The sequence below is a fragment of the Notechis scutatus genome, chromosome 7 (genome assembly GCF_049901735.1).
Source record: "Notechis scutatus isolate UNSWTSFEM ecotype Mainland chromosome 7, rNotScu1.2, whole genome shotgun sequence".
NCBI lineage: Eukaryota > Metazoa > Chordata > Lepidosauria > Squamata > Elapidae > Notechis > Notechis scutatus.
The window spans coordinates 8,803,625-8,824,908 of NC_142015.1; the positions used below are offsets into that span (position 1 = coordinate 8,803,625).

General features: G+C 42.6%; 1 protein-coding gene across 4 annotated transcripts in view; it reads left to right on the forward strand.

Annotated features, from left to right (window-relative positions):
- Positions 1-19,002, forward strand: part of DPYSL2 (dihydropyrimidinase like 2) — an 81,285-nt gene extending 62,283 nt beyond the window's left edge. For 3 of the 4 annotated variants that reach the window (XM_026671326.2, XM_026671327.2, XM_087969947.1), the window contains exons 9-14: positions 3,474-3,630; positions 4,197-4,338; positions 5,101-5,271; positions 9,911-10,090; positions 11,358-11,523; positions 14,555-19,002. In XM_026671326.2, the coding sequence (XP_026527111.1) occupies positions 3,474-3,630; positions 4,197-4,338; positions 5,101-5,271; positions 9,911-10,090; positions 11,358-11,523; positions 14,555-14,646 (908 nt within the window). In that variant the 3' untranslated portion in view covers positions 14,647-19,002. Of the gene's footprint in view, positions 1-3,473; positions 3,631-4,196; positions 4,339-5,100; positions 5,272-6,370; positions 6,479-9,910; positions 10,091-11,357; positions 11,524-14,554 lie in introns of those variants that run through there. The other variant, XM_087969946.1, reaches the window with a different exon arrangement.
- The last annotated feature ends 2,282 nt before the right edge of the window (positions 19,003-21,284 follow it).

Consider the following 21,284-nt stretch of genomic DNA (forward strand, 5'->3'; position numbering starts at 1 on the left):
AGTTGTGAATGCTCCAACACTGGAAGTTATGGGCTTCTTCCCGCTGGAAGAAGAGACGACATCCCTTTGTCTGGAATGGTGCAGGGGGTTGAATTAGGACCTCCAAGGTCCCTTCCAACTCTGTTAATCTGTTTTGTTAGTTTGTTAAGCCTGATGAGGAAAAAACAACAACTAATTTTTCCATTCTTTGTTTCATTGCAAGCGTCATAAATCTCCCAGGTGATGGGATGCTTAGCTGGATTTTTTTAAAACTTCCAGAGTGGTTGAATTTTATGCAAGGAGCTGGTTACACATTCCAAGTAGCTTGTTAGGTTGTTGGCTGTTTAAAATCCGTTTCCTCTCTGTAACTCCACCAGCTGGCTCAGTAGCTTTGCTAATGCTAGTTTGCAAATAGGAAAGTGACCTCGTCTTTTTAGTTCCCCGCTTGCTAACACTGCCATTCTTTTATATTCCCTTCACGGTTTCCACCCCGCCCTGCTAAGCAGGATTCCCTCCATTAGCTTCTCCCGTCTTTTATTTACACAAAGCATAAACTTGCTTTTCCATATGTCCGTGCAGCTAGCCAGACAAACAGGATTTCGATTGCTGTGTACCAACTCCTCCCTGCAAATCCGGAACTGGATTAAAAAGGGTGCTTCCAGATTGGTAGAGGTTTGGAACCCATATTGGGGCTATTTGGGAGTCCCAAACATTTTGAGTGATTAGTTAAGGTGCTCTATTTATATCTTCAGCTAGACAACTGAACTGGACAGAGCTCCATAATCTGAGCAAAGGCACTAGATCAGAGGTTGCCAAATTTGTCAACTTTTAAGATTCGTGGTCAACTCCCGGAATTCTGGGAGTTGAAGTCCACAAGTCTTAAAGTTTCCAACTTTGGGGAACCCTGCAAAAGGTTAAAGTCTGGTGGTTGTTCTTTGCTCTTCTCAAATCTGCTTTTCGAATGCTGAAAAATGACCTGTATTCCTGGCACTTGGGAATATATCCCTTGTGGGTGTCATAACTCCCGTGGCATTCCTCATTGTGATACAAGCAACCCCCTTTTTCTTAGGAAGACAGTCTTCAGCACTTTGAGATAGAGCTTCTGAAATAGGACAATCAAGTGCCCACTTGTAGTACTGCAGGTTTGATTGTTGCCTGTTTGCTGCTCCTAATACAGGCGTCAACCAGAGCAGGATGGGTCCCATTACTGTCCTTAACCTCCCTCCCTCGTTCCCCCATCAAAAGAATATAGCAGCATTTCACAGTGTTACAGTATTGAAATTGTGGCTTGATATGGTGGCAAACAAACAAACCTTATTGTCTCCAATGTATGGTGGACTAGGAGCTGGGTTTTCTCATCCCTGCAAAACTATTGGTTAATACAGTCTTCGTCATGTTCATGCTTTACGCTTTGAAAATAAGGGTTTAAAAATAAGCCCAAGGTGTGAAACAGTCTCAGAACATATATTTATTTCTGCTGCTCATCACCAGGTTCTTTTATTAGTCCCAGGCAAAAATGTTTTCCCACAATTCCACCCTTCTTGGAATTTCCAGTTAAATGGCATCGAGAACACTTGTGCCCTCTTTGTCTTGTCTTGTTTAAGCTTTATTATTTTTATAATAAAGCTTCGATAGATGTAGTTGTCTTAAAATGAAGATTTTCTTCTTCTTCTCCCCCGCCCCCTTCCTTCCCTCCCTTTATGCAAGAAAGTATTTGAAGAAGACATGATGCAGTTTAAATAAAGCCAGATAAGCAGTTTGTCTCTGGAGGTTTTACAGCGCTTATAAACACTTACCTGTCAGCTTAATGTGTGTTTCTGCAGGATGCAGTCACTGAATTACGGCATGCTGTGGCCTTCCTTTCTTTTATTTATCATTGGTTATTCTGTTGCATGAATTAAAGAAGCTGGCAAGTGAGTTAAATTAAATGAAGGGAAGAGGGTTAAGAATCAAATGATAACAATGAGAGTTATCTGTGATTCCTTGCAAACAAGATTTCCCATTGAATCCAAACTGGGCCACAGTTGATACTCAAACTGTGTTGGGAATACCTGCCTGAAATGGTTCAGAGTTGGGCGGCATACAAGATTAAATAATAATAATAATACCAATAGTAAAAGGAGCCTTGGGTGCAATCCCAAAACAATGGAGCATCGCTTGAACACTATTGGCATTGACAAATTCACCATCAGTCAATTGCAAAAGGCAGCTTTACTCGGAACAGTTTATATCCTGAGATGATGCCTCTTAACACCTTCAAACATCCACATCTGCCTATCCCAGGTCTTTGGGGACGACTTGATAGATAGATAAAAATGCCAAATCAAGTCTAAACACCTGGCTGACTTTTGTGACCAACCATAATACTACTATCTTTGGGTAAAAGTAGCCTTCAATGACTCTTGTCCTCAAAAGCATCTGCCATTTATTTTCACTGAGCTTTGCAATATGAAAACAGTGGTCACAGTCAAGATTACTTAGCCAGTGATAAATCAGGAGTTTCATGATAACTAAATTCTGCAGATTTACTGCATGTAAGCCATGCCCAGGCTCCGAGCTGTCTGGGTCACCAAACAGTCCCCCTTGACTGATCTGTTACCATGTCTGTTCCAATTCATGAATTCTTATACATTGACAGTGTCAAACTCAATTTCATTGAGGGCTGTATCAGGGTTGTGTTTGACCTTGGGGCGGGGGGGAGGAGGGAGGCTGGGGTGTGTGTGGCCAGGGTGGGCGTGGCCAGCTCAACGTCACTCCTGTCGGGAGGCTGAGCGCTCTGCCAGAGAAAACAGGCTCCCAAGCTCCGTTTTCGACCACGAGGGGCTCCTGCAGCCTTCTGCCAGTGTGCGGCCCTCCCGAGCTCTGTTTTCACTGGCAGAGGGTTGCAGGAGGCAATGGAGCTCCGGAGCCCGTTTTCACTGGTAGAAGCACCGCAAGCCGTTTTTTTGTGGTTTCCAGGGCGGCCCCATGGGCCAGTTCTAAGCACCCCATGGGCCAGATCCAGCCCCCAGGCCTTGAGTTTGACACCCCTGACTTAGTGGCTTCACTCTTTTTTTTTTTTTTTTTCAATAGAAGACATTGCAGCCTTCCTACTGCAAATGAATTACGCATTTTCCCACAGCTCTTTTGTTCATGTCTTCACTGACACTAGAACAATGCCAAAAGCTTCCATTTTTTTCCCTTTCCCTTTCTTTTTCTTAGTGTTCTTAACCAGAGTCCCACCAAGGGCTACATGAGACAATACTGTTTTTGAATCTGTATGTGTGTTGAATAAGGCACCTTCCAACACTTAGTTGTTTGCCTGTATTATTTATGCATCACTTCCTTCCTACCGATTCCTGGTGGATAGCAAATCTCACATCCATTTAGATAATGGCCCCACCCTATAACCAGGCTCTGCTCTGCTCTCCGGTTCTTCTTTCATAGTAGGCCAAGAGTGAAGGTGCTTAGGACCCTGGCAATAATTGTCCTGTTCATCCTGTCTTGATTAACAGGCACTGTGGTGTACGGTGAGCCCATTGCAGCAAGCTTGGGCACCGACGGATCTCATTACTGGAGTAAAAACTGGGCCAAAGCAGCTGCTTTTGTCACTGCTCCACCACTGAGTCCTGACCCAACTACTCCAGACTTCCTCAATTCTCTGCTGTCCTGGTGAGTTGAGTTGGAGGGGGTGACGCTCTTTATATGAGTTGACTCTGATCTCAAAAGACAGAAAAGGTGTGCCACAGCAAGAGAAAGGAATCTTGTGTTCCATGCAGATTGGCTTGGGTTTGGCCCCAAGTTGACTGTGGCTGTTGTGTTAAAAGCCTGTCTTCACGCCTTCCCTTCCTCTTCGATTTATTCGTCTCCTCTGCATTTGTTTGGGATGTTTAAGACTGTAGCTGAGAATGTGCCTCACTTTCTATCGAGGAAAGTCTTACTATGCAGATTCATCCTCTTGGCACCACTGTGATTAAACCCGGGAAGCTTTTCAAACTCTAGAGGCTCAGAATTCCAGTCCTTCCTCCCAAGCTAAGATTTAAGACCAGGCTTTAAATCTTTATTACCAGCTTTAAATTAAAGCTGGTAGTAAAGAGGTGATTAATAGAGATGAATAATTCATCGTCCTGCCCGCAAAGTTTCGTTTCATGCAGTGAGCCTTGATTAAATGCAGTTTGTTTGCTTTTGCTGTCATTCTGTCGTTGATGAATAGAGCAACTCTTGTCTTCTGTTTCCAGTGGAGATCTTCAGGTTACTGGCAGTGGCCACTGTACTTTCAATACTGCCCAGAAAGCTGTTGGGAAGGACAATTTCACTTTGATCCCGCAAGGAACAAATGGAACTGAGGAACGGATGTCCATCATCTGGGATAAAGCCGTGGTGGGTTGTTTTGGCTTGGGTTGGGATTAAGTCTACCGGTGCTAAACACATCAACCATCTGTAACCAAGTCCCTTGCAGTCACAGCTTGGCAGAAACTTTCCAATGCCAGTTTAGTTGATGAACATTGATACAGATGACATGCATCCATTGGTATCAAGGGAATAAACTTGGACATTCAGATCAGGATCCAAACATTTAGGAATTCTCCCTTGCTTCGATAGGACAGTGTCATTTGAGATCATATTATGATTAGCATTCATTTACCTCTGTAGCTGTAGTGTTATGTGGGAATGGGAGACAGGAGGAAGAGCTGCAGCCTAGATAGTCATCATGCACAGGGGTCTCCAACCTGAGGAACTCTGGGAGTTGAAGTCCACAAGTCTTAAAGTTGCCAAGGTTGGAGAACCCTGATCATGCATACGGAAACTCAGCCCACGGAAAGAAAAGGGAAGCGTTTCAGAAGAGATTCTTCCTAGATTTCTGGAAAGCAGAATTAAGTCCAGTCTTTCCCTGCAGAGTAGACTCTGTTTGCTTAGAGCAAATTTGTAGCTGGACAATAGAGTTCAAATGCAAATAGAGCCAAAGAGTCAGGCGTAGCTCAACAAAATGAATTCCTTTTTGCAGGCGACTTGAAATCTCCCCTCTCTCTCAGAACAGTCTGGGCATGGATGACCACAAGCTGTTTCTCTAATGACCCCATTTGATTTTCCCCTAGTACTGTCGTTGTTTTTCCACTCTGACCATTCTTTCCTTTGATTTAGGTTACTGGCAAAATGGACGAGAACCAATTTGTTGCTGTCACTAGCACCACAGCAGCCAAGATCTTCAACCTGTACCCACGGAAGGGGCGCATTGCAGTGGGATCTGATGCTGATCTGGTGATCTGGGATCCTGACAGCGTCAAGACGATCTCAGCCAAGACGCATAACATTGTAAGTTTGCAGATTAAAAACTAGGGGGCGGTATACTGATGAAAACGCTGGACTGCAGTGGGAAAACCTAGGGGCTGGCACGCCATAAATCACAGAACAGCCTTGATGCTATAGGGCAAGGGTGTCAGACTCGGTTTCATTGAGGGCCGTCGGGGTTGTGTTTGACTTCAGGGAGGCTGGGTGGGCGTGGCTTGGTAAGCGCGGCCAGCTCGACATCACTCACGTTGGGGCACCTATGGTGGCCCAGGTGGGGCTGGGGGGAGAGAATCCATTCTCTCCAGCGGACCAGAAAGAGCACCAAATCTTTGTCTTCCAGAGGACACTTGCTGTCTGCTCGTGGCCAAGTCCTAAGGCAGGACTTTCCTTCCTTCCTTCCTTCCTTCCTTCCTTCCTTCCTTCCTTCCTTCCTTCCTTCCTTCCTTCCTTCCTTCCTTCCTTCCTTCCTTCCTTCCTTCCTTCCTTCCTTCCTTCCTTCCTTTTCTTCCTCCCTCCCTTCCTTTTCTTTTTCCTTCTTCCTTCTCCTTTCTTCTTCTTTCCCCTCTTTCCTTCTTTTTCCTTTCTTGCTCTCTTCCCTTCTTTTTCTTCATCTTTCCCTTTCTTTCCTGTCCCTTCTTGGATGCTCAAATGCAAAAGGGGAAACGTTTCTCCTTTTCTTTTGCTAGCCTTTAGCCCATGGCCTTCCTGAGCTCCATTTTCACTGGCAGAGGCACTGTGGGCCGGTCCTTCACTGTTTCCAGGGTGGCCCCGAGGGCCAGACCTAAGCACTCCGTGGGCCAATGCGGCCCACGGGCCTTGAGCTTGACACCCATGGTACAGGGTGTGGAAGTTAAACTTGGAGTAGACTTCTGCATCATTGCATCTCATGGATCATATGCGTCTGTCGCCTGGAGATGGTTGCATAATTGTTGCATTTATATTTCTTCAAATGTTAACATTGTGGATAGGGGCGCTCAAACAACAAAGCACCAACAGGAAGTCAGATCAGCCAATCAGCATGCAGGATGCATATCACTGCATAACGTGGTTCAGATTTGAGAGTTGTGTGCTTCGGTCTCTGCAAACATTTGCAAACTATGTTTACCTATCAACACCTTTGCAGGTATGCGTTGATGCCTTTGCCCAGGTGCAGACAAGTCTAAATCAAAACTTTACTTCTATCAATCCAACCTCCCTTGATAATTGGTTGCGGTGAAAGTGCTTTCAAATACACACTATCTCCTCCTACACTGCTGGTCCAATCAAGATCACAATCTAAACTTTGGCTTATCTTGACAGATAATGAAAACCTTGCCAGCCCAAGCTTGGCAAATACCTTTTGTAAGATCTGTTAACCGGTGGGGGGGGAAAGGCTAAAGGAAAAAAAAGAAAAGAAAAGAAACATTGACAGATTAATCTATTTGAAGTTGTTTTGGGTTATTAAAAAGAAGAAAAGAACTCATCAATTCACGGAGGATTGAAAATGCGGATGCTTTTTTTTCTCCCTGCATTTGGCAGTCCCTATTATTTGAATGCAGAAAGAACTCTTCTTGAATAATCTGCAGGATTGCACCAGTGAAATTCAATAGGCTTAGAACTGTATCAGTGCGTTTGAATTTACATGCACTCCCTTTTAGATATGTACATTCATCTTTAATAAATCCGAAGGTGTTTTTGGAAACAATTGCATTGTATTTATTGATTTAACAGAATACTAATCAGATTGAAAATAACTTTTGAGGTTCAGTTTAGTGATTCCATTGTCTATTTCAACCCCTGGTAGAAATGGAGCAGGGCGTTCCCTGAAGATCTGCAATAGAAGTGGAGAAACGGATCAAAAAGAAATGCTGTAATTGACCTTTTGGACAATTTGATAGGAGCATTTTCTGCGTCTTTGGCCTTGAGATAAAAAAAAAGAGACAAGGCAAACAAACAAGTGCTTTGTTGTCTTATTTACATGTCCTTGAGCTACTGGCAAAAGCCCAGGAATTTTTAGAAATCAAGTTTTCTGTGTTTTCTGTGTATGAATCTTCTTTTTTCTACTACAAAGACACAGTTATTTCCGCTAGACAAGAATTTGGGGTGAAGACAACGTTGACTACCTCTCTAAAACCTCTCCTTTCACAAGGAAATTCCATCATGCAGTTAGATATCTTTGGGTGATCAGCGTTTGGTTGTAAAACCTGAAAGAATGCAAAGTTGAAATGTATTTGAATCTTAAGTATATTGAACGCATAAGAATGCAAAGTATATTGAAACCAAAATGTGTGTGTGGTGGTAAGGCTAAACAGCAGATTTAGCCTGGGTTTCAAGCTGGCTTCCAGAAATATCTTAGCCAGCTTAGAAGAAAACTTTTTTAAAAAAAAATTCATCCAAAGTAATAAACTGGCCAATTTTTCTTTGAAGTTTGTTTTCCAAAAAAAGTTCAGGGTGTAGAGATAGTGAGGTACAAAAAAAACCCTGCCTTATCCAAACTTCCTTAGAAAGAAATCCAGTCAATTAGATTCTGGGACCTGTTTGCTGAATTAAGACTTGGGGGTTGGCAGATGTAACCTATCCTGGAGAACACAAATTGGAGAAGATTGCAAAGGAAGATGTCAAGAGCTAGTTGGGGTTCACTCTGATGTGTTCCGACCACTTTCGCAGTGTGGAGGAGGAAAGCTTCAACCTGGAAAGTTCCTGAAGGAAGATACAACGGTATCTTGGCTGTCTCATTTGCAAAATGAACTTTAAGCCCTGAAAATCAGTGTCTGGTTGTGTAATAAAAAAATGTTACAGGTAGTTTGTGATGACTCAGATGGAATACAAAATAAACACAGTCACAAAAAACAGGTGAAGCCCCTTTTATTCCTTCACTTTGCTTCCAAGCTCCAAATATCCTTGACTGGAGACAAAAAAACTCCCACACAAGCAGTTACAAGAAGGAGGAAATGCCGTTTAAATTATAAATAGCAAAAACCAGGCAAGATAAGGGCTTGAAGATGTCCACAAATATCAGAACACACACTGGGAAGGACACCAAACTCAAGAGAGGAACAATTAACTAGAGATATTTCCCCGCTTTGTTTCCAGTGTTCACCCATACACATGTCCTTCCTGTTGTCACAGCTGCAGCCCACGAAGAGAATCAAAGCCCTCTCCTCCCCCGTAGACCACATATCACCCTTATGCTCTCCTCCCTGCGTGCCCTAGGATGGAGAGGGGATGGGCTTGGATCCTCTGACTACCCAGCCGGCCTTTGCCCTTCCCCAGCCTGTTCCTCCTCTCCCTCACAGTCAGTCTCCACCAGGGGCATGACATAGTCCTTGACTTACAATCACAGTTGTAAGTCAAGAGCTACCTGAAGTATATGGGACGTGGATTTCTGTTGCTAAAGAAGGCAACCCACCGTAGACGTTAGCATTCAGGTAATTGTTAAGCAAATCCGCCTTTCCTCCTTAACTTTGCTTTTTGGAAGCCAGCTTGTAAGGTCACATTAGCAATAGCACTTAGACTTATGTATCACTTTATAGTGTTTTACAGCCCTCTAAGCATTTTTACAGAATCAACATAAGTAAGTGCAAGTGGAAGTCATTGTTTTCAGTACTGTTGAATGGTTGTGAGCCGAGGACTATTTGTATCTCATTGGAGTTCTGTTTCTGCCCTTCTGATAAGTTCTGGTAGGCTTGGCTCACTCCAGGTCTAGTTGCTGTAGTGGAATAATCTTGCAGGATCTGGGAATGACAATTTTCCAATGGCTGCACCTGCCCTATGGAACATCATCTGCCTTGATTACTATACCTGATCAAGGGACATTGTCATGCCCCTGTTGGAGTCTGATTCTGAGTAGCTGACAGGGAGTGGGAGTGTGGCTCCGGTGGCTATGAAGAAAACTGGGGAAGGGCACAATCCGACTGGGCATTCAGAGGAAGATCCAGGCCCACCCCCTCTTCATCCTAGGGCACGCAGGGAGGAACAGAGAAGGGAGCAACATGAGTTACAGGGGAGAAAAGGGCCCTGATTACCTTCCTTAGCTGCAGCTGGGAAAACAGGATTTAAAAGGGCGTTTGCGCACAGCACCTTGCTGTGGAAGCAAAGCGTGCATTATCATTATTTGTCAAGATTTATCTGGGTCCTGGCGTCCTCCCAAATGTGTGTGTTTCGTTATCTTTTGAAGTCTGCAATTCCTTATCCTGCTCTGTCTCGTTAATTGCTGCAGCTGTGGTTTGTGTCGGTTTTTATTTATAATTTATATGTACTTTGGGTTCGGACTGAATTTCTTCCCTTTAAAAACTGTTCTTGGGAGAGTTTTTTCTCCAGCCGATGATAATTGGACATTGGGGGCCAAGTTGGAGGAATTAAAGGGACTTTACCTACTTTTGCGACTTTGTTGCTTTTATGCCATGCCCTGGGTCATCATAGACATGTACAGCATCAAGGGACATGTACATGTACAGCATGTTTCATAGGTAACATCATCAGCGACGATAATGTTACTTGGTCTGGTCATAAAATGACTGCAAGAAAACCCTCAAGCTCAGAGACCACCAAGGACCCCACAAGTCTAGGAAGTATCAGCTAATTCCAGAGATGAAATTTCAAGGATGCATTACTTTGGGGAGTAGCATCTCAATTTTCCTTGAGCCGGATTCTCATCAACTGTGGACTTGTCTCTTTCTTCCAGAATGTGGAGTATAATATCTTCGAAGGTATGGAGTGTCGTGGGTCTCCTTTAGTGGTTATCAGCCAAGGAAAAATTGTACTGGAGGATGGTAATCTCCACGTAACTGAGGGGTCCGGCCGATATATTCCTAGGAAACCTTTCCCTGACTTCGTTTACAAACGTATCAAAGCAAGAAGCAGGGTAAGTAGCTTGAATCATCCCCATCTTTATGGATCTGGTCTTGAAAATTATAAAATAAATATAAAACCGGTCTGTTCAAAGGAGAATCTAACAGTTGGGCACATCTTGAAGATTAGCAGATTGTTTTGTTGGAAACTTTTGGATCCTTTTGATCAGATGGTTGGAAATGTATGGAAATATAGCCAAGAATTATGAGTTTGGACTGATCTTAAATTTCCAATCTGCAGGCTGGCTGAGTTTCTTGACAAAATATTAGTTAATATCTCAAAATATGCAGCCTGCTTCTCTGTACCCATGTAGTCACATTTAATGAGATAGAGTGATGCAGTTCTTGATAGAAAAAATAATAATTCTGTCTTGCAGTCCAGGACCGCATTTATTCTTCCATGTATTCTTTTGATGCTTCTGATTTGGAATCTGTTAGCAAATGTGCTTTGTACAAAGTCCCTGTCAGAGTATTTGAAGTTTCCTTAAATTTCATTGGATAGTGCCAGGTCTGTCTCCTTGGGGCAAATGTCCCCACAGGCCAACATTTGCAAGAGGTCTGGTACACTTCTGATGTTCTTCCACCAGTTATTGGTGGACTCAAAAGCATATGGGTTTAGGAGAGCAGAAGACTGAGGTAGCCTGTGATTGTCTGCTAAAGGTGTTGTTTTAACTGTATTAAGGAGATCATAAGCAGAAATAATCAGTGACTAAGACGCTGAACTTGTCGATCAGAAAGGTTGGCAGTGTGGCGGTTCGAATCCCTAGCGCCATGTAATAGAGTGAGCTCCCATTACTTGTCCCAGCTTCTGCCAACCTAGCTGTTCGAAAGCACGTAAAAAAATGCAAGTAGAAAAATAGGGACCCCTTTGGTGGGAAGGTAACAGCGTTCTATGTGCCTTTGGCATTTAGTCATGTTGGCCTCATGACCACGGAGATGTCTTCGGACAGCGCTGGCTCTTCGGCTTTGTAACGGAGATGAGCACCGCTCCCTAGAGCCAGGAACGACTAGCATGTATGTGTGAGGGGAACCTTTACCTTTTAAGCAGAAATACTTAAAAATGGGGATGGGTGGTGTTCCAACCATGGCAACATTTAAGACTTGCGGATTTCAGCTCCCAGAATTCCCCAGCCAGGTGTCCAACTTATCGACTTTTAGACCTGTGGACTTCAACTTGAGAAGGTAGGAAGATGCATAGGATGCAAGCAAAAGCAACTGGGTTATTTATTCCTATATTGCCAGATATTTCTCACTCTTTTTCTTCCTCTCTTTTCCCCCAAGCTGGCTGAATTGAGGGGTGTCCCACGCGGTTTGTATGATGGCCCTGTTTGTGAAGTGTCGGTGACACCAAAAACGGTCACGCCAGCTTCCTCCGCCAAGACTTCCCCAGCAAAACAGCAGGCTCCCCCTGTGAGGAATTTGCACCAGTCTGGATTTAGCTTGTCGGGTATGAGGCTAAACTCTTGTAATGGGGTCTTTGCTTTATTTGACTGGCATTCTGGGAGGGGAAAGGAAGAGGGAGGGTGTAAGGGAATTCTGCTTACTAGCTCTGGTTCAGTGCGGTAGGAGTAAATACGGATAGCAGGGCTCAGTGTAGCTGGTTTATCATCCCCTGGGACACGTTTTGGGTTGCTGGAATGGAGATCTCTGCGAGATACCTCAGCATCTCCAAACTGCACTTTCCAGAATTACGGACTGATAACGATTCAGAATAATGGAACGACATTAAGCTATACAGGTAATCCTCGACATACAACGATTTACAATTGAGCCCAAATGTTCCATTGCTAAGCAAGAGAGTTGGTTTTTTTTAAAAAAAAAAAAATAAACAAAACTTTATTAAGTATTAAAAACATTGGACATGGTGTAACAATCCCGACAATCCTGGTTGTCATACATATTATGGCATAAGATACATATTTTAAATACATTTATACAGCTGTACATTTCTATGGTATTTCCCAATTTTAGTCCTCCGTTCTGCCATCCTTTATTCTCTTTTGATTTTAGATCCTTCCTTTTTCCCCCGCCATTGATAGAATTTATCCCATACTTTATAGCAAGGGTCTTCAAACGTGACAAGTTTAAGACATGTGAACTTCAACTCCCAGAATTCCTGAGCTAACATGACTGGAGGAGAAATTCTGGGAGTTGAAGTCCACAAGTCTTAAAGCTGTCAAGTTTGAGGAGCCCTGCTTCATAGTATTCTATCTCGTCTTTGTCTTTCATTTCCCAGATTAAGTTGTCCATCTCCGTGCATGTCCATATCTTTATTATTATTGGGAATTTCTATGTTTTTCCATCTTCAGGAAAAACTGCTTACTGCTGTAATCACATATATTATTAGGTATATCTCTGACTAAGCAAAAGAGTTGTTAAGTGAGTTTTGTGGTCTTAGAGACTTAGGACTTAAGACCACAACTGAGCCCAACATTTCTGGGTCTTTGCCCCATTTTACAATCTTTCTTGCCACTGTTGTTAAGCGAATCACTGCAGTTGTTAGGTTAGTAACAATGGTTGTTAAGGGAACCTGGCTACTCCGCTTGCCAGTAGGTTTGCAAAAGAGGATCCCGCGATCCCGGCACATTGCAGTTGTCATAAATAGGAGCCAGTGGCCAAGCATTTGAATTTTGATCATGTGACGCTGAGGATCGCTGCAACAGTGCTTGGTAACTTCAAATGGTCACTAAATGAATGGTCGTAAGTCGAGGACTACCTGTATGGTTTAGTTTACAGAGGAGGAGGAAGATAATGGTGATGAGCCACCGGAAAAAAAAAAATAACTGAACAGCCATCACAGTACAGATTCTATGGCCAGTGTAATAATCTTTGAATACTTTTAATGAGATTACATCACTCTTGAATATGATAGGAGAAGACAGTCTAAGTCTAAATGCCTTGGAAACTTAAACTATTAATGCGGATGTATGTTACTTTCTGGTCGGATTTTAAAAAGTGCAGAATAAGAAGAAACCAGTAAGGATTCCCCTGGCCCATGCCATGCAGACCAAGCCAGCCTTCATATGGGGTCTTCCCACTTCACCCTTCCAGGACAGCTATGGACTGGTACTAGTCCGTGGCCCATTGTAGTGACCCGGGGCGTGGCACAACGGCAACACAGATAATCAGTAGGAGTCCCTTTATTAGCCCCAACTTTGCCCCCAATGTCCTGGTTACCTTCTGGCTGGAGAAAAGCTCTCCTAGGAAGAACCTTTGACTGCAGAGAATCAAGTCCAAAAAGGGGTCAACAAAAACTGTAACCGTAAGTCCAATCAAGGCAAGATGAGGTAATTAGTCCGGCAGGGCAAGAGAAGGAATTCCAGATGTGAAGGAATGATAGTAATTCAACACGGTTGGGAGGACGCCAGGAACTCAGATAACCAACATCAACACGTTTGTTCCCAGCAGACGCCGCACTCAACATGCATCTCTTTTAAACTCCCTTCCCAGGTGTGGCTAATGAAGGGAATCAGGGCCCTTTTCTCCCCCATAAGCTACACAACCCACGTTTCTCTCTTTATCATTCCTCCCTGCATGCCCTAGGATGAAGAGGGGGTGAGCCTGGGTCTTCCTCTGAACTCCATCTCCCTTGTTCTACCTCTTCCCTGCTCTGCCCAGCTGGACTTTGTCCTTCCCCAGTTTCCTCCACTGGGAGTTGAAGACCACAAGTCTTCAATTTGCCAAGGTTGGAGACCCCGATGTACGGCATTACGTTCCGTGCACGAAACCATACCGTCCCTCTCTGCCACCGCTGCCATGGAACAAGAAAAGTTGGAGATACAGAGCAAGTCCCAGATGAAATTACCCTTGAGTTATGACCACACTTGAACCCAACATTTATGTTGCCAAGTGAAGCATTTGTCAAGTGACTTTGTCCCCATTTTACGACTTTTCTCACCCCAGTTGTTAAGTGGACCACTGCGGTTCTCGAATCAGTCACAACAGTTGTTAAGTGAATCTGGCTTCCCCATGGACTTTGCTTGTCAGAAGGTCGCAAAAAGGGGAAATCACACGACCTTTGGGACACTGCAACGGCCGTAAATGTGAATCAGTTGTCAAGCATCCGAGTGTAAATCAGGTGACCATGGGGGATGCTGCAATGGTCATAAGTGTGAGAAACGGTCCTAAGTCAATTTTTTTCAGTGCTGCTGTAATTTTGAACAGTCACTAAGTGAAGTGTTATAAATCAAGGACTACCTGCATTGATAAGTCAAATTCACCAGTCAACACTTTAGACCAGAGGTCTCCAAACTTGGCAACTTTAAGACTTGTGGACTTCTAACTCCCAGAATTCTCCAGCCAGCATATGCTGGCTGGAGAATTCTGGGAGTTAGAAGTCCACAAGTCTTAAAGTTGCCAAGTTTGGAGACCTCTGCTTTAGACTTTGAAATCATAGTAGAATTGCTCATGTTATACATATGTGTACATCTTCAGTTTCTCACTATGCTTCTGTCTCTCTCCCTCTTTCCAACTCGTAGGTGCGCAAATCGACGATAATATCCCACGGCGTACTACGCAGCGCATAGTTGCACCCCCTGGGGGCCGCGCCAACATCACCAGCTTGGGTTAAAAACGACATCGGGGGAGCAAAAGTCCACTTGGTGGGTGGGGGCACTTGAAAAGACCTTTTTAAAATTCTTTTAGAGCCTGTGATGGTTACTGTGGATAAGCAGTGGATGAGGCCATAGTCTCTCTCTCTCTCTTTCTCTCTCTCTCTGTCTCTCTCCCCCTCCCCTTTCCTTTTATTGTTAACCATTTCCCTCCCCCATCTCTTCACAAAACCTCCTCACTTCTCCCTTCCTCCACACTCCTTTCTGCTTTTAAAAGAGATAAACATTGACGTTGTAGAACTTGTAGTTGGCGTGACCATGAGCATCATCCTTTCTTTGCTTTGCCTCTTTTATTTTTAATTTTCTTTTAAAAGGAAGGATAAAGTGAATTTCCCGTGAGCTGCCTCCCCCCCAATCCCTCATCTATTAAGGTTGGGTTTTCAATTCTGCAAAAGAGAAATGAAGGGTTTAAACTGGACGTTTCCAAAACTGGAAGTCACCAATCATGGGACTTAGAACGTGGGGTAACCATCCGAGATCCAAACCCACAGATGGCCTTCTTTCCATTTAGAGGGAGGAAGATTTTGTGCTGCTAGGTCAAGGTGTAATTGTGGAGTGGAGAATGTATCCCATCTTATTTTGATATTTAATACCTTTATTCCACACTTGAAGCAATTGAAGGATTCTTCGTTTTCTTCTATATATGTATGTATGTATACGCATATGATTATGGACTTGTTCCTGCCTGTTGCATTGTTTGAGATGCCTTATTTTAGGATGGGGAGAATCTTTCCATTTTCTTATTTTCTTTGAGTTTAGGGTCCCCATAGCTCCACCATATTCTGATCATTTCTTGCATCAACCCAACCTTGAATTTTGCCATCCAAATGATATAGTCTTTCAGGGATTCTCCAATGTGTTCTTTTGAGTTTTGGAATCTAAAGTATACCTTCTAAAAGACATCCTCCACTGTATTTTCCCTAAAGTTACCTGATTCTCTATAAAGTGGACCCTCCCTTGTTTAAACCCTTCCATCTCTAGTGGAAGTAGGTTCTTATAAAACCCACGCCACAGACTCTTTGAGGGATTTTGAGCTCAGACAAGGGAACTGGCCAGGGAGCATCTTCTAAATTACTTCCTGCACTTTAAAAAAGTGCATTGTATTGAAAAAAGAAGGCATCCATCCATTCTTGACACTATCTCAAAATAAGAGGGCCAGCTGTGGAGTTTGACTGTGACCATGGCTTGCTGCTTCTTATATTCTAACAACACAATTGTTTCATAGCTGGGACTCTTAAGTCTACTACAGCATCGCCCTTCAGGAGCTCAGTCTTTCTACTAATAGTACTATTCCTATGGGTAAACTGCCTAGGGAGTGTTGTGAAGTGCTATGGAGCAGGATATAAGCCTAAATGTTATTGCTAGTGTAGTCTTGAGAGAGATGGGGGTCTTGACTGAATGAAAACTGAGATATGGGAGGGACATGTAGGTTCAGATTGCTGGAATGCCTTGGTGCAAGAAAAAAAAAAATGGATGGAACCCGGTGTGGCAAATAGAAATCCTTGCTGTTTTTTGATCGCAATGTATCTGGATTAGCTTTGGAGTTAGGGTTGTGCTACCCTTTGTGTGGAACAGCGGTTCTGTGCTTGAAGGTTTGAGGGAACCAGTGCCTGAATCAAACCATGCACCCTTTGGAATGTTTTGGTCCACCTGTGGAATGAAATAGAGATGTTCTGATCTGCATACTGAACAAATTGTAATTGCTTTGGCCTGGGTGCAAGTGATGTTGGTGGGCCTGCAGAAGAAGCTAAGGGGTTTGCCACCCCAGGGTAGTAAAGGAAGGTTGGCAGTGGACATAATGAGGAAGCTGAGGCGATGCTCCTTGCTAGACATGGAGGACAGCTGAGGTGAGAGACAGAAGTTTCTAGGAAGGCGAGCCAGTGGACTATATTACTTGGAACTGCTGAGGGGAGAGAATAGGTGTCATTCTTCAGCTACAATCTTGCTCATCTAATTTTTCCTTGGCTCAAAACACAGAATAACTAAAGCATTGAACTTTTAGGTTTTCTTGACCTAGAGAGGTTCTAAAACTCTGCATTGTTTGGGGTTGAAAAGTAAAATGCTTCTACTTTGGACAGGTATGCACTTGGCACCGACTCTAAACTGCAGTGTCCAGTCACTGATCTTTAAATCCCTTGCGCTAACAGAAGGCAGCGTATTCCTAACAAGCTAACACCACTGCCAACTTCCCCTGATTCATCCTTCTTTTAAATATATGTGCAAAGGCCTGAATGTGGGTGGATTAGAAGTGTTCATCTAAGTGCACAGAGGCCTCTTAATTCATATTTATTATTGGTCCAGTGAAGTGGATGCTCCTCTTGTTCCGATCCCATGATAGAATCCAAATCTGCATATTGCATAAATTTTGCAAGTTCCAATTGTATGTAGCCCATACAGGAACTGACATAATTCACAATCTTTACCTGCTCCGAGCATATAGAAATATGACCGCTTCCATTAAACCTTCTAGGACAGGGGTTGGCAACTTTAAATACTCAAAAGAGCCACAAAGGTCCTAACTGGAAGCCCCCTGTTCAATTCTGGAGCCAACCGAAGTCCGCTTCCGCCACCATAGAGTCTCCTCCTGGTGCAGCATCCTTTTTCCTCTACCTGTCCTAACCGAAAGCCCTATCAATTGTGGAGCCGATCAGCGATGGAGCCACAGCAGAGGGATGAAAGAGCCACATGCGGCTCTAGAGCCGCAGGTTGCTGACTCTTGTTCTAGGAGGTTAACATGTGAAGACTTTAGAATCTCCCCTTTTCCCAACCTTGTTGGGTTGGTTGAGTCATTATTTGGTCACATCCTTCCTTTACTGTTTACTTCTTCCTTTTTTTAAATAGCAGTCTTGGTGTACACGTATGGGATTAATTTGTGCCTTTACTTAATCTTGGATGCAGGTCTTGGAAGGGCTTTTTTAGCCCCATTCTTAAATCCGGTCGACTGCTAAAACAAGATTTTAAGTTTCTACTTTCCCTAAGCTAGACCAGAAGCCCCTTGAAACCTAAGAGGATGAAGGATATGATTGCATTCAAGGCCAAATGTCCTAAGATTTTTACCCAGCACGTATTTTACACAATGAAATATTAAGATTCCCAGATACTCCCTCATTATAGGTCATGAAGTCCTTTTTCCTCTAACTTAAGATCAGAAGTGGCCCAGTCCAACGTGCCATTGTTCCTGTCACCACTTCCGTGCCATAGACCAAGCAGACCATGGCATTTCTTCCCAGTTCCTGAGTTGATATCCACAGATGTAGTCAACTTTACTGTTCTCTTCTGGATCCCTGAACTGTATATTTTTTCAGCTTGTCAGTACGGACTGGGCTCACCTCTGTACCACCGTATTTACTGGAACACGTGTGAAGCCTACAGTACATCTGTTTGTAGATTCCCAATGTTCTGGTAGCTGTGGAGCAGTGGGGGCTGTGCATAATCCACCGTGTTTGTGTTCCCCTTCCATACATTCAGCCATAGGAAGATAATCCCATGGACACTTCCTATCTTTGCTCTACATTCACCAATGCTCAGGCCCGAGTGGGAAAAAACCTGCCATTTGGATGCTGAAATGTATGGTGTGATAGGTATGAAATTTGAAGTTAACCTGCCCTTTTTCCTTTTTGTTCATGCTGTTACGGGCAATGAATTCCAGACCATTTCAAATGGATTTCTTAATTTTTTTTAATTTACTTACGAGATTGCACTTTTATTAAGAAAATATTTAGTAAGTGTAATATATATATATGTGTTCAGCTATTTTTAATGTTATTTTTTTCATTTGTGCTTTAATAATGAATTTAAGCATTTTTTAGAAAAATGGGAGAACCATTCTTTTGTAAAAAAAAAAAAAAAAAAAAACAAAACCCTCCAAACAACCGTGTTTGTTTCAGTTGTATGGAATGAATGCAGCTCTCTGCTATTCACTAGAGTCTTCCTTCTCCCTCTCTCTCTCTGTCTCTCTCTCTCTCCCCCCTCCATGTTCATAATCGTTGTTTTGCTTTGTGCTTTGAGATGGGGAATAGAAAAAGTTTTTTATAAAGTGCAGGCTATGTAAGCATGTTGTTTCCTGTGGGAGCTCACTTGCTCCGTGTGTCTGTTTTTAATGACTGTCCTATGTAAATGCATAAAAAAAAAATGACACTGAATATGGAATTAATTTACCGCAGTGACTTGATGCTCTAAAAGAAGAGAAAAATCATAATTGCAGATAATTAAACTATGTAGAATTTAATACTAGCTGGATTTTACACCTTGGATTTTGTGCTTGTGAACATGAGTGAAGGAGCTGTAAGTGCTAAGATGATCATGTGTGTAGACAACCCTGATATTTGACCATTCTCTGGATGGGGAAAATAATGGCATAAAACAAGTAGTGTGTTCTTTCTTTCTTAAAAACTCTGTGTTACATTACCATGGGAATTCCTTAATAAAGATGACATGTTGTTGTTTCAGCTGGGGTGTCCTAGAAGTTGATGTCGTGTGTGTGTGTTGTGTGTTTGTCCAAGCCAAGATTGCAGTTTATGCCAACTTTCCACAACTTGGGGACTTCCAAAGGTCTGAACTTCAACAACTGTAAATCCTTGGCCAGTTCTGGAGGGAAAGGCTGGTATCACCATGTATTGGAGAACTTCAGATTTTCTCCTGGGTAGCTGAAAGGGTTTACTTAGAACCTTGCATTGAGCTCAACTTGAAATGTAAGACCCCAACTTCAAGTTATAGTTAGTGTTGGTGACTTTCAGGGTCCAGGTGCTAATGCCAAACCGTATATAATAAAATTGTGAAAATTTCCAAAACATGCAGATTGACAAACATCTGCTTAGTGTCAGTAATGGAGCACCAAATGTGAACTGTAGTGACTGGGTCAAACTGGGTATGTGTTTATTTTTACTTAGATGTGCAAAGCATCACACTGAGACCCCAAGCATGCACAACACTGGATTTATTTTATGCAAAAAGGTGCCTTACACCTTTGTTGCACTTAATTCAAAGTGTAATTCTCGAGTTGTGCCTGCTGCAAGTAATTTCTGCTGAGTGAAGTGGAATTTCCAACTGTGGTAGGGCCGCATTCTTATTGCCCATTCCGCTAAACTACAAAGGGGTTTTATCTTAGCTTACTGTGTTAAGTTAGCCATTGTGTACATATTGATTTAGGACTTAGCATTATGATTTTGCAGAATTTGAAATGTTTCACGATAATACTTCTCATTCCATTTTTGTCTTTTTGGATAGTGATTTTATTAAAGATTACAACAATAAAAACTTAATACAAAAAATAAGGTGCAGAAAAGAAAAAAATGGAAAGAAATGGAAAAGAAAGAAAAATAATTAAAAAAAGAAGTGACTCTTATCACAAGTATAAACAATTTTAGTAACTTGTAACTTTCTCTTAAAATACAACAAATGATATCTTCTTATATCCCTTCCCAGCTATAAACAAATCCTTGAAACCTTATTTCAGGCCTGATAAAGGTCCATTAAGGGTTACTGGAGATAACATATTACTTTAACCTTGATAAAATAAACTTTACATCGCTTCCTTTAACTTCTAATGATCTTGCCCCCTAGAATCTGGGTTTTTTAAATCATTTTTTGTCCCTCTCCCCGAAAAAAAAAACCAACTAAAAACCCCCCAAAACCCTTTCAAAGCTTTAATGGGCCTCTTGAAAATCCAATGTAAGAAAATTATTTATTATTCACATATCACTTTTAATTATTATGATGTAATCTGGTTTCTTTTCATGTATCCAGTGTGACATCTTTTTCCATATCCTTGTTGCCTTCAATTTTTAAATCTACTTTCAACTCGGCCTCCTTGTCAGATAAAATTTGTTCCTCTTCCATAACACCTTTTAAACAGAGGCAGAGAGTATTAAAATTCTGGGACCATTGTTCCAAAATACCTCAACATGGCCAGTGTTAATTTTTTTAAATGTTGAAACAATGGATGAAAACTAAACGAGAGGAGCAACCTAGAACTAAGGAGAAATTTCCTAACAGTGAGAACAATAAACCAGTGGAACAACTTGCCTCCAGAAGTTGTGGATGCTCCATTAGTGGACAATCATTTGTCCAGAATGTTAACAGGGTCTCCAGCTTCAGCAGAAGGTTGGGCTGGAAGACTGGCCATAGTCCCTTCCAATTCTTATTCTATTATTTTGCTTCATTCTGTAATTGTAAGCTGAGTTTGACGAATATTTCCTTGTCTGCCAGAGCTGTAAACCCACCAAAACCACTCCCTTGTTGGGAGAGAAATTAACTGAAGAGCTGGTCTACTCACCAGCTTTTCATTCATTGGCTTTGCTTTTTGAATCATCTACAATCTTCCAGTTCTTTCCCAGAGGTCCAGTAATTTTAATTCAAGAGTAATAGGTAAAAGTTCCCCTTGCACATACGTGCTAGTCGTTTCCGGCTCTAGGGGTTGGTGCTCATCTCCATTACAAAGCCAAAGAGCCAAGTGTTGTCCGAAGACATCTCCATGGTCATGACTAAACACCGAAGGTGCACGGAACGCTGTTACCTTCCCACCAAAGGTGGCTCCTATTTTTCTACTTGCATTTTTTACATGCTTTCGAACTGCTAGGTTGGCAGAAGCTGGGACAAA